This window comes from Populus alba, chromosome 13 (assembly GCF_005239225.2).
Source record: "Populus alba chromosome 13, ASM523922v2, whole genome shotgun sequence".
NCBI classification, from domain to species: domain Eukaryota; kingdom Viridiplantae; phylum Streptophyta; class Magnoliopsida; order Malpighiales; family Salicaceae; genus Populus; species Populus alba.
The window spans coordinates 12,985,814-12,999,953 of NC_133296.1; the positions used below are offsets into that span (position 1 = coordinate 12,985,814).

The 14,140-nt window shown below is 37.7% G+C and overlaps 1 protein-coding gene and 1 pseudogene across 1 annotated transcript; one reads left to right on the forward strand and one right to left on the reverse strand.

The window, feature by feature from the left end:
• The first annotated feature begins 1,202 nt into the window (after window positions 1-1,202).
• On the forward strand, window positions 1,203-2,861 carry LOC118043647 (anthocyanidin 3-O-glucosyltransferase 7). The gene is made up of 2 exons (XM_035051679.2): window positions 1,203-1,772; window positions 1,938-2,861. The coding sequence occupies exons 1-2, from the start codon at window positions 1,244-1,246 to the stop codon at window positions 2,813-2,815; spliced, it is 1,407 nt and encodes a 468-aa protein (XP_034907570.1). The 5' UTR covers window positions 1,203-1,243; the 3' UTR covers window positions 2,816-2,861.
• A 5,597-nt stretch (window positions 2,862-8,458) lies between these two features.
• On the reverse strand, window positions 8,459-13,476 carry LOC118043636 (transcription factor GTE4-like; annotated as a pseudogene).
• Window positions 13,477-14,140: the final 664 nt, after the last annotated feature.

Consider the following 14,140-nt stretch of genomic DNA (forward strand, 5'->3'; position numbering starts at 1 on the left):
ACGAAATAGTATCTGTCGGTAATTATCACTGCAAATTACTGACAAAATTATTTCGTTGGTTTTAAGATAATTGATAGTGAATTAGCCTTTTATCTAAAAAATAAAACTTCACCAAACCAGTTTTAGATATCCTAATTATATTTAAAACTAAATAACGATTTTTTTTTTTATCTCTTTTTACATATATATTTTTTTCTTGTCTAAATATCCTCATATGATTTGAGGCATGGGGCTTTCAGTAACTTGTGGTCATGACTATGGAATTAAATTGTTTTCAATGATTTTTAAATGTTTTTATAAACATAATAAGATTTATTTAAGCCACTCTACTTAACTCATCATTCCAAATAATTATCCTATCAAAAAATCATTTCAAATGATTACATATTTAACTTGATAATATTCTTGATGTGAATAAAAAAATCTTCATGAATTAAACAATATGGAATTGAATTGAAAACGAGGATTGCTACGATCAAATTGAACACAGAAAAATATAATATAATGACAAAAACATTATAAATATACTAAAGTTATTTATAGATTGTGTTATACAACTCAACTTTTTTAAGTAGCTGAATACTAGAATTGTTCTGGTATACTTATTTTCATCTATTAATGACTTAGTCATTCCTTCCAATAATATTTTCAAACCCGATTCAAAACTAATCAATAAAATTAAAAACATGGATTATTAAGTTACTAAATCAATTTTAATTAATTATTTTTATTAAAATGATTTTGTTATGTTTTTTCTTAGAAAAAAAAAAAAAAACCCTCTTGGAGCTGACTATCCGATTTCACCGAGCCACTAAATTATCTTTCGTAACTATATCAACTACATTTTGCTATATATATATATATATATATATATATATATATATAATTCAATTTAAAACACGGATACCGATTTTCTATCCTAACTCACCGAGTCATTCTAAATTTAACAACTGTGAAACAAACTCATGGAAACATTAGCGGCCCTGTCTTGGGGGTTAACGCGTGTTGAGCACTCAGCTACCATCTCTAACGAATTAGGAAACCAACCGCTGGTCAGCAATGATAATCTAACTACCTGGGGGGTGCAGGCATGTGGTAGTGATTTGTTGTCAATGGACAACATGTTGTCAGCCAAACTTTTCCCTGTGGAGAGCAGTCTTTGACTTTCCTGCTACGTTTTGGGCACGTACAGTACAGGTAACAACTTAGACAACCTTCTCCGTCCTTCGTTCCTTATAAATGCATGCATTGCACATGGTTACTCATGCATCAACTAATCCTAAAAATGCCTCAAACCACCCCCGGCCCTGATCATGTTGCAGTCCTTGCCTTCCCTTTCTCCACCCATGCCGCTCCGTTACTTGCCATCATCCACCGCCTCGCCACTTCCTCCCCAAACACACACTTCTCCTTCTTCAACACCCAACAGTCCAACAACTCCATCTTCTCCATTTACGAGCAAAACACGAACATCAAAGCATACGACGTGTGGGATGGTGTCCCTGAGGGCTACGTGTTTTCTGGGAAGCCTCAAGAGCACATTGAGCTGTTCATGAAGTCAGCTCCTAATAGCTTCAAGAAGGCCATGGAGGTAGCTGTATCAGAGACAGGGAGAAAGGTGAGTTGTTTGGTGAGTGATGCCTTCTTTTGGTTCGCTGGTGAGATGGCGGAGGAGATAGGGGTGGTTTGGCTGCCCTTCTGGACTGCAGGACCTGCCTCACTTTCTGCTCATGTCTACACTGATCTCATCAGGGATACTTTTGGAGTTGGAGGTACCTACTTACAATTAAATTAAATTTTATTGCTACAATATATATGTCAGACATCAATATAAAACCATATTCCAGGACCTTGCCTAACAGATTAACTTACGCATTGGTTAATATTGATCCTAGTTTCTTGGGAGAGAAACTAACAATTTAATTGTGTAAATACAGGTGTGGCAGGGCATGAAGATGAACTGCTAAGTTTGATTCCAGGAATGTCCAAAATTCGAATCCGTGATTTGCCAGAAGGGGTACTCTTCGGAAACTTAGAATCGTTCTTTTCAAACATGCTGCATAAAATGGGAAGAGCGTTGCCGCAAGCAGCTGCAGTGTTCATTAACTCATTTGAAGAGCTAGACCCTAGGATAACAAGGGACTTCAAGTCTAGATTCAAAGAATTTCTCAACATTGGACCCTTCAATATGATTTCACCAGCACCACCAGCGGCAGACACATATGGTTGCATAACATGGCTTGACAGACAAAAAATTGCTTCTGTGGCATATCTTAGCTTTGGATCCATCACAACACCACCACCACATGAGCTTGTGGCACTAGCTGAGGCCTTAGAGACAAGTGGGGTGCCATTTATATGGTCACTGAAGGACAACTCGAAGGTTCATTTGCCCGATGGATTCTTGGACAGAACCACATCACAGGGACTTTTGGTACCATGGACTCCTCAATTGGAAGTCTTGGCTCACAAAGCAGTAGGGGTGTTTATAACTCACTGTGGATGGAACTCTTTGCTTGAGAGCATAGCAGGAGGGGTGCCCATGATTTGTAGGCCATTTTTTGGCGATCAAAGGCTCAATGGACGCATGGTAGAGGATGCGTGGAAGATTGGTCTCCAGGTTGAGGATGGAGTCTTTAGAAAGCATGGAGTGTTAAATAGCTTGGATAAAGTTCTTTCACAAGACTCGGGGGAGAAAATGAGGGAGAACATAAGAGCACTTCAACAACTCGCAAAGAAAGCCATTGGACCAAATGGGAGCTCCATCAATAATTTTGTTGCTTTGTCAGATCTAGTGTTCAATACTAAAATATAGTATTGCTGTCTAACATATTCTAGCAATAAATTTGGAGTTCGAGTTTGCCTATTGTTTCAATTAATAATTTAATAACAGCCCTATTTTTCAAAAAAAAAAACAATGTTGTCCTACTCTTTAAAAGCTCAGGAGGATGAATATTTAGTGGCTAGTTCTTGGTGGTGTGAAGAACACAAAGGGATGGTTTAGCAGAAAGATAGTTCTTGGAACCTTGATGATCACAAGAAAGATGAGAAAGGAGCTTTAAATCATGCCTTGATGCTCTCCTAGAAAAGCAGAACATATTAGACACCTCACAGGCAAGTTTCTGCTTTAAATCTATCGATAAAACTACTCTGCTTGTAACCCTTAAGTTGCAGATACACTTCTACAACAATAACTGTTATCCACGGATGATAATCAGCACCAGTTCCTAGAAATTATGGGAGACAAAAAGATAACATCAAACATATTCTTGGAGCTCAGATTCACAAACAGTCCAAAATCACAGGAAAATCTATATCATATCTGCACATGTATCATCTCATGAATCATGCTATAAAAAATTCCTCACTCTCCACTCAATACCCAACAAGAAAACACATAAAAGAGAGAATGATGAAGAATCCAAATCTACAAACAGAAACCACTACTGAGTACTGAGAATAATAGTACCCAAGAAAACTACTACATGACTAAGGTATGTTCAGTTGAATCAGAAAATCAACGACGTATCTGAGAAGTGAACCATTCCATGACATGAATGGGGGCCTTCATCAATTCCGGAGCCAGTTCTCTTTGATTTCAGGTGGTCCGCGACGGGTGACCGGAACCGTCGAATTCTTGCTTTGGGGTAACCCCTTCCCAATCGTCATCCTCATGGAGATCGGGGTCTCCCCACATCTGGGCTACTGACAGCTACCAACCCCCGCTCTATCTCTTCTGAGTCATCAGGGATGCCCCGAACTTCGGTGTCCAGAGGATCCATCTCTTCGACGGGTATAGAGGCTGGTTGCAGTGCTACAAACGTTATATACACCATTTTTGTAGTCGCTCTAGTCCTAAATTCTCAAATACAAATGTACAACACAACATTACAATAAAAAAATCTAGACCAAACCCAGATCTCATATTGTATTAAAATTACCAAAGGCTAACATTGTTTATGTTTTATTTTTACATGAAAAGATAAAATAAAATTGAAATAAATAACATGAAAAATAAATGAGTTTTCATATATTTCTTGGTTAATAAAAAATTAACACTTGAAATGAGATATTCAAAATATTTTATCATAAATATAAGATCTTATCAATAAATATCAACCAATAAAGAACTTAAAGCCCCTACAAACCTCTATAAAAGAGTGACTCAACTTAGAAAGCAAATACAAAAATAATTCATACAAATTTTTTTCAAGACAAGCTCTTTAAACAAAGAAGCTTTCTCTTCTAGTAATGAAGCTCTCTCAAAAGCTCTCAAGCTTCTTTTATCTATGCTTAAAGTTTATAAAGAACAAAGCTTTGTTGGATCAAGTCTAAACACCCCGTAAGAGTTCTTCAATAATACTTTGAAGACAAATCAAAAGTACTCTTCAAAGTATCAAATCACTAAATTTTGCTTCGCAATATACACCTAATTTGAGTTCTTGCAAAGCACAATTCTTGGTTTGATTTCACAAATAAATCAAGTCACCATATATTAAATTCAAGGGAAGAATCAGAGGTTATCATATTCTTTTGAAAGAATATTTTAGATAGAGATTGTACCCAGTCATATATTTAATAAAATCATATATTTGTACATGTGTGCTTATTTAATTTCAGGTGCTTAAAATTATGTCTACAAATTTAATTTACTGACAGAAATATTCCCTCAGTATTTTCGTTTGTATTTATTGATTTTCTGGTAGTGTTTCTAGTGACTCCACTGAGAATTTCTCTACCTCTCATCTCTTCCCTTTAGGAAAGAATTTTCAACAAACTCTCAGTGAAAACTAGGAAGAACATGATCACCATTGTAGCTTTCAAAAGCAACAAGACTACTAATTCAATTCACTGACATACCATTGAAGATTCTTCAACCCCGTAATTGAAAACAAAATCTATCACTGAGTTGTATGCACAAACTAAGCAAACTCTTATGCTGACATCAACTTCAAATGCAATAGGGGTACGAGAGGTTGCTTCAAAGTTGAAGCTACAAGTAACTCCACTACAAAAATCAAGTGAGATGCGTGGAATTCTTAATTAGACATCAGATAACGTCTCTCATTTTATAAAGTTAAGAAGCCAGAATTCGTTCCATATTACAAGCATGCACTAAAAGTAATGACATCATTTGATTGTGTCACTTTAGAACATGTACCACGAAAAGAGAATAAGCAAGCCGATGCTTAGCATATCTGATGTCAACATTAGCATCATGCAGTAAGGAAATAAAAGTCATCGTATGTCAAACATGGATCATTCCACCAATAATTCATGACGTGGAAGAGAAAGAACAAATGAAAGCAGTTTTTTGTCTATGAGATTGAAAAAGAAGACTGGCTTCAATCGCTTATTGACTATTTGAGACATGATAACCTAACTAAAGACCTGAGCTGTAAGACAAATGAGGCGAAGACCTTTTCGCTTCATATACTTCAAAGACACTTTTTATTGATGTTTTTTTGATGGAGTCTTTTTGCGTTATCTCGAAGAAGAAGAAGCTACAAAACACTAGAAGAAACACACTCGGGAATCTGTGAAGCGCACCAATCAGGTCCTAAACTTCACTTCCAAATGAAAAGAATAGGGTACTGTTGGCCTATAATGGTGAAATATTGCATAGATTATACTAGAAAATGCCAAAGTTATGAATTGCATGCTCATTTGATCCCTTAGCCCTTTAATGCTTGAAGACTTGATGTGATAACACCATTATCGAAAAGCTTTGGAAGGGTATCTTTACATATTGGCTGCAATAGATTACTTCTTAAAACGGACAAAAGCTGCAACATTAAAAGAGGTCAATAAAGAGACAATTGTAAACTTCATTCGAACAAACATCATCTACCATTATAGGATATCGAGATATATCATAATTAATAACAAAAAGGATTCTACAATACAGCCATGAATAAGTTGTGTGCACAATTCGATTTCAAACAACATAACTTTTATATATACAATGTTACGGCTAAAGGTTTGGTAGAAGCTTTTAATAAGACCTTATGCAATATTCTAAAAAAGGTGGTGAATCCTTAAAAGAGATTGACATGATATAATTAGAAAAGCAATTTGGCCTTATCGTACTACATTCCAAACACCAACTCAAGCTACTCTATATTTCTTAGCATATGAGGTTGAAGTTGTTCTTCCACTAGAATGTCAAATTCTATCTTTAAGAATTGCGATCCAAGAAGGACTTTCTAATAAAGACAGTGTCTATCTATACCTCAAAGAGCTTGAAGCTTTGGATTAAAAGCATCTTGAAGCACAACAACGATTATAATGTTATGAAGCCTGACTTTATAAAGCTTTCAACAAAAGGTGGGACCTTGCTCATTCCAAATTGGAGATCTTGTCTTGGCAGTACGACACTCGATAATCATGTCAAAACACAAGGGCAACAAGTTCCACCCCAAATGGGATGGCTCTTATGTGATTCAAGAAGTCTACACCAATGGAGCTTACAGAATTATCAATGAGAATGGATTGATTATTGGGCCTATCAATGACAAATTCTTAAAAAGATACTATGCTTGAAATCAGATGTAGCTCCTCGCTTGCATAAGCTAAAATTATAATGACTCTAGTCAATATGCCAAACTTGAGGTTTTCTTGTGAGGTCATGATAACCTTGTATAAAAGAAAATGAATAAAAAAATGAAGGTCAACTCTTAAAAAAACTAAATAATGAAAGGCGAAACTAAAAAAAATCTATTAAAAAATTTGAAAAAAAAAAAACTATGTCAACCGAGGCTAAATTGACTAACCTATAACTTGGGATATGAAATTAAGATAACCCCATTAAAAAAAATAGAAAAATCAAGAATTGAAGGCCTAATAACCTATATTAAAAGATAAAATTAAAAAAATAAAATCAAAACAGGTCAACCTTTGAAACCCATGACCTAAATTATGAGACTAGGTTACTTCAAAGAAGACAAACTCTTAAAAATCAGAAAGCAAAATATCCAATTATCCAATAAGAGAAGAGTGATTTTCCCTTGACTAATTTGATAATGTCAAATGAACCTCGTAGAAAGATTATTTTGTCCTTCAATTTTTACTTCATTGGTAGTTACCGTGGATTGTCAAAATATTATTACATTGTAGCAATCTGCAGTGCAATAAATCTTGTTTCATGGTAAAACATTGAAATCTTTTAGCTTTTTTTTTTAATGTGAAAAAGATTATGAAGCATTTACTAAGCATTAAGATGGAAGCCTAAATCTTTAAAAGCTCGAATTTTCTTTGGGATACCTAGAAATCACCATAAGAATCCAACCACCAATTCAACAACTCAACACAATTAAGTTTCACATATAATAATTGGTTATCAATTCGACCAACAAGTAATATCCAAATCAATAAATCATCAAGTCCCTCCCAAATTACTTCTAGAACATCCAAAGGTAATGGCATTTTTTTTTTGCGAGAAAATCAAGCTAATGGCATTTTAAAAAACAACATAAATGAAATCCAGAGGGATGTAACTCACTGGTTAGATTCTAAGTTTGCTCCTTATAGGTTATCAATTTGAATATCACAAACCTCAAGGCCACTTGAGGCTTATATAGCTGTTAACTTTAGGGCCCGTTGAATTAGTTGAGGTACGTGCAAGCTAGCTCGAACACCCATATTAAAAAAGAAAAAAGAAAAAAGAAAAGCATAAATGAAAGTGAATCCTCAACTTTCCAACAATTGTTGAAATTGAAAGCAACAAATCCCAGTCCCACTGACATGAACTTGATAATGTCAAAGCTATGCCTGCACTAATGCACACAAAAATATCTCTTCTTCGTGATGCTAGAAAATAGTTCAACGGAAGTAACTGATAAATAAACCATACTAACACAAAACTCGTAAGCACTAAAATAAAGATGTTCAATTGTGGATTTTGAGAGAGGGTCACTAGAAGAAACAACAAGAGCACCGAGTTATGCAAGAGATGAAGCACAGTCCAATGAGGTCCATTTGGTATCAATTGACGAGGGAGGTGTTTGTGGCCCATCCGGTTCTTGTTTAATGGGCTGTCTCTCCGTGATTGCAGACCAGACCATGGTGAAAACTCTGAAGAAGACGACGAGAAAGATGTGGTTTTGATGAAATAAGGGGCGAGAGAGAAGAGAGCATCTTGTAAGAGCTGAAAAGTGCATGAGCTTGAGCTAATGAGTTCGCATTTGTGGACTTATTGGGCGAAGGTTATTGCTCAAGGAGTATGGAGTGACTGGTCTACAATGTTTCAAGTGGGGAATCACTGAGTTGTTTGGTTCATGGAGCCGCCTGCAGCGGGGTGGCGGTCTGAGAGTTCGAGTCTCATCCACCACAGCCAGTAAAATTTCGGAGCCCATGAGGTACAAGAATTTCAATTTTGATTCAAGACATCTGTTAAACGTTCGAGGAGAGCAGGAATGGTGGAGCCATATGATCTGCGCGCGACCACAAACATACAATCTTCAGAAAAATTATTGGCCATTATAACAACTTCATGAGCATGAATCACAGAGTATCTCTTCTATAACACCAATGAATCCTGCATCTGCTAACACAAAATCAACGGGGCGGTAGCTAAAACTAAAATGACTAGAAGTAGTTAGCCATGTACACATGATGAGGGAAACAAACCACTGTATCTAATCACCACTCTGTATCTAATCATCATCACATTCTAAGGCGTATTATACAAATTCAAGACTACACAGATAAGCCACATGGAGATTCAAGAAACCAGTTCCAACAAGAGAGACTCCACTTTGCACTAGCAGGATAATCAGTCGCCTTGAGAACTTCACTGTACACCAAAGGCAGATTCCTATTCAATCTGGAATTCATGATATCACCATCATGGGGATAGCCATCTACCCTAAATTTCTGAGATCTGTCACAGAAAAATGGAAAGCCAAGATTAGCCACTGGTGCCTCTGTATTTAATAAACAAACTTTAGAAAATGTCGATAACAAGTTAATAAATACTTCTCATCAACTAGGTAATGCAGAATGGTGAGGAAAGTTCTGCGTAAAACCATGGACCAAACTTCAACTGATAACAGCGCGTTTATTTACAGAGTTTCATACAAGCATCGACAATCCACAAAAACTAATGCCAATCTGTATGTAAACATCCTTTAAAGTTACAGGTTCACTTTCACTCATTCAGAAGGCATTTAAGCATTTCTACCACAAGTTTAGTAGGGGGGGACACAGAGATGGCAATATACAACAGGAAAACTACTCTAAAAAAATAACCAGGCTTCAATTATCCCACAAATTAGCATGTTTCTTATGGCCATTGATTTGCTTTCATTGCTGATTATTACTTGTTTGCCAAGATAATCCCACGATTCCAAACCAGTTTACATACCAAGATTCCACCTTCAGAATTTTGAGAACTGTTCAGGAAAGGTTCCATGTAGGTAGATCAAGTTCCTAAACAAAACACACAATCTAGCCTAGGAAGGGATGAGGGCAAGCTACTCTATATTCCCCAGCCTACTCTCCAGTGTTTTGTGGGCATAACATTGCACAAGCGCAGAGCCATCCAGAATATACCATAACATCAAGATTTCTCTAATTATTGCATCAGGTAAAAGCTTCAAAGTTTCATATAAATCCTCAACAAAAGCAAAGACATACAGGAATTGGGGCATAGTTGATCCACAAGTAGGTCATAGTAGTCTTATAACCAACTAACAATCTAAAACAAAATACATTTTAAACTCACTAATGACCAACGATCAAATCCAACCCAAATTGTCATGGTGAGCTAGAGTTTATGCATTAAAGGTGCTCTACTGTTTAGAAACCAATTTCTACTGCCAAGTCATTACATTAGGCAGCCAATATTGGAGCAGATGCATAGTCATCTGAACCCATTTTTTCTCCCAAGCCACAAAGTCCTTTTACATCAATTCTTTTTTACTCATTAATCCATGCCCAGCCTATAAGAAAATCATACCCATGAGTGGAACCCCACAAGTATGTATCAGAATTCAGAACCCATATGACTAGACTACACTTTAAGCAAGAAACGGTTAATCACCAAACTACACTCTGACTTGAGCAATCACATTCTTGTTCACTGAGAGACCCTACAAGGACAATCAAATAAAGTTATAATGTGCAGAGAATTATGTTTTCAGCTTTTCACAAGAAAATCACAGATAAGGACTGTTGTTCCTACACATCCTGCAAGTCCTAAGCAACCACACATTCTTTCCATTTACAACCACACTATCAGCATCAAATTGTAACTAGATTGCAGGTAAAGCTTGAAGACCAGACTAAAGATATGGGCTAATATGACAATAAGGTGACATAGCAGAAGTCGAGTAAAATATTGTATAATCAACAGCGGGTAAAAAAAAGGCAGGAAAACGCACAGGTTATTAGCAAACAAAAGTAATACAAACATTTCAAGCCAACCACAGGAGAATATTTACCCACCAGAACTACTCGAGTACTCAATTAATTCCCTACATCTGATCCAGACGCTGAGGAGTTGTCACTGTCAGAGTCTGCAATAATCATGCAGATAAAGAAAAATAAATAGAAGGCTTCACCAAACATCAGAACAAACTTATGAGACATGACAGTGACAGAAATTACAAAATTAGAAATGTGATGATGGAGTACCACTTGAAGAAGATCCAGAATCACTGCTGGAGCTGCTTGAACTACTAGACCTACTTCCATTGTCTCCCTGTTTCTCCACTTGAACAGGTGACAAAGTGGAGGCGTTCCTTTCATCTGCCAGCAGAAGATGCAATGTTTCAAATATACAATACAACCAAACTATAATTAACCAAAATGAAATTAATACTAACAAACAGAAAACTTTACCTGCTTTTGTTTCTTTTGGTGCCTCCACCACAACTGATGCTGGGATCTGCAAAGAAACATCACCAGATGAAATTTAAAAAACCACATATTTCCGTTAGAAAATAATGCTTCTGGTTGAGAAACACGGTCAGACACTTTACCTTCTGCTGCACATTCTGCTGAGCCTCTGTTCTAGCTTGAACGGCAAGTTCAGCTTTTCTCTTATTCTTGCTTAAACTCTTCTTGTAGTTGGTTACAAACCTATCCAGCTCCCACAGAGTCTCCACATCAACACTATCAATATCCACTTCAATTTCATCATCATGTTGGGACAGTGCTGAACTCCTCTTCTTTATTATCTGTACAATGTTATCCAGTTTCTCTGAAGGTAAGCTCTGGAGGTTTGTACTAAGCTTCTGTTTCTCGTCATAAGTCATGTCTCTCTTATGTGGATCTTTTGCCTTAGGCTTCTTTGGAACAGGGGTTCTACTAGAAGGTGTAGTGGTGATGGGTTTGGGTCTGGATCTGGTATCAATAATAGGATAAGTCATTGATTCTGATCTATCCAAAATCCTCCTCATATCAAGTGGGGGCGGTACAAATGGAGGAGCCTTTCTTGATGTGGGTGTGGGAATACTCACCTCATAACTGGCAGCAAACCTCATCTCAAGATCATAATCTGACTTTATAACAGCCCACTTGGTCTCAAATATATCCAATAACTGCTCTGCCATTACGTGAACATCTTGCCCTTTCGGGTTATACTTCATAGCATTGTGAAATGTAAGTCTCACATCCTCTGCGAACTCTTCTGGGGACTTGTACCAATTCTTGGTCAGCCTGGACTTCACCGTGCCCAAGTCCATTGGATGCCTGATAATGGTAAAGTAATCATGCAAACCAAGACCCTTCGCATCAACAGGAGTATTAAACACCCAACCATGCTTATTCTTCATCAGTTTGTCAAGCAACGTACTGCAATTCTTGAAAATCTTAGTGCTTGTCCCAAACCCATATCCAGATTCCCCTGCCCCCTGCTTCTTCCCAATCAATTTCGACTTCTTGTTACTCAGCTGGTGGAAACTTGTCTTTTGCAAGCAAGAACTCTGAATTCATATAAAACTGATTTGCTTTTGGTGTCCTCTTCTCTTTCTCCACAAACTCACCCACACCCAGGCTATTCTCTAGCACCGATATACTAAGCTGATTCAAGGGCCTAGACTGCCTAGGAGTAGGAGTAAGAATAGCAGTACTCTCACGGGGAACACCCACTGATCCCACTTCTGAATTAACCCTCGTCAATCTATTGTCAACCCTATCATTCACCAACACCACCCGCGAATTACTCAACCTACCAACACCAAGCTGCATTTCTTTAGCCTCAATCCTCTTCACCAAATCCCTAACCAAAGCAAGCTCACTCTCCAACTTCTTTTTGAGCTCCCTCTTCTCCTGCTTTGACCGTGACAACAAATCCACCTTCACCTTGTTATCCAGCCCTTCCTTCAGAAACACCCCATTCCCCACAGCGTGTCCCCTCTCCACAACTTTCTCTCTCACACTAGGCACCACCTCCTGAACTTCCAGCCGGTTTAGGTTGAGGGAATCATCAGAAACTACAATTGAGAGAGAACCAGGCTGTTGCACTTGCTGGGCAGTGTTCGTGTTGTCTACCACTACAGGTTCTGATTCTCGCACTTCAACCAACTCCTCGTTGTTGTCCCTGTCCCTTGTTTCATTTGCAGTTGCAGTCGTAGTTGCTGCTGTAGTTGCAGTTTTAGTTGCAGTGGTGGAGAGAGTGGCTGGAGCAGCTGCAGTTTCAGTTGCAGCAGTGGAGGTGGTGGTTGGAACAGTAGCGGTTTCAGTTGCCGAAGGGGCAGTGGTTGTTGTGGTGTTGACGTTGTTGTTGTCAGCAGCTGCGGTGCTAGTGGTGGTTAGGTTTGTGTTGCTGTTATTGTTACCAGCGGTGGTGGTGGCGGTGTTATTGTTGGTGCTGGTGCTGGTGAGGCTGTTCCTTTTGGGTCCTTTAAAGGCTTTTCGAGTGTAAACTTTACTCTCTGTATACCTTTGTTTCTCCCTAACTTCTCCTCCTTCATTTCCTGCTTCTACTACACTCCCAGAAGCCATACATGTACCACCCAAAAACCCTAACTTTCCCCTTTAAAACCCTAATTTTCTCCCAATCCCTCTTTAAAGCCCTAATTTCCTCAAAATTCCCACTTTCAAAACCCTAATCCCCTCAAAATTCCCCTCAAACCCCAAAATAGGGTTTCCTATATAACCACAACCCCCAGAGAAAAACCATAATTTCATTCCCAAATCAACCCAACACACATAGAAATTCAATATGGGCAAAAAAAAAAAAAACAGAACTAAAGCACAAGAAATTAGGTTAAAGCACGAACCTTTTATTGAATCTTTTTCTCGATCCAAAGACCTATACATACAGAAACATATATCTATACAGCGCCATATACAAAGAGAGATAGAGAGAGGGATTTCTAAAGAGAGGGATAGAGTTAAGGTTAGGGTTTCGAGCTCTGGTTTTGTGGAGATCTTCGATTTCTTTTGGCTTTCGCTTTCTCTCTCTAAAACTTTAAGGGCAAAAAAATGCGAGATTTTCTCTCTCTAGAAAAACTGTTTCTCTCTCTAGAGCTCGTCACTTCGCTTCACTATCTTTATCTGACAGGTGTACGGTGCGTGTGCATTCGTGTATTTAAGAGTTACTTTCAAGAAAGTTAGACCCACGTGGTATCCAACAACGTGTACTACACGAGCGAATCAGGCAGGGGAGAGGCGTTAGCGTGGTATTCACGTGATGGTGGTAATAGTAGAGAGTTTAGTGGCGCGGAGTTTTGATTGTTGAATTTTAAAAGGTTCGTTCACGTAGGGACTGGAGCGTGGAATGTAATCGCTGAATTTGTAGGGAAAGTGGGGAGAATTAGTAGGCACAGAGGTTTGCACGCGCCGGGAAGGTGGTTTCAGGTTGGGAGAAGTCAAAATTGTGCTGACGTGGCAACATCTAGGCCGAAATTCAAACTCAACAACAGTAACAACAGTTATACTCTGTTTAAGTCAAACTTAAAAGGTGAAAACCTCGCAACACAGAAAACATATTATTTTTTTTTAGTTAAAAAAAAATTAGTAAAATAACACACAAAAAAAAATATATTTAAAAATCTAGCATTCATAATTTAGTATCAAATGCTCTCTATAACTTGCATGTCATACTCAGCCATGCGAGCCATAAATCATGTTTGGGACTTCCATCATTTTTAAATTTTAGATTTTTTTTCCTTTTTTTGTACTTTTTTTTCTT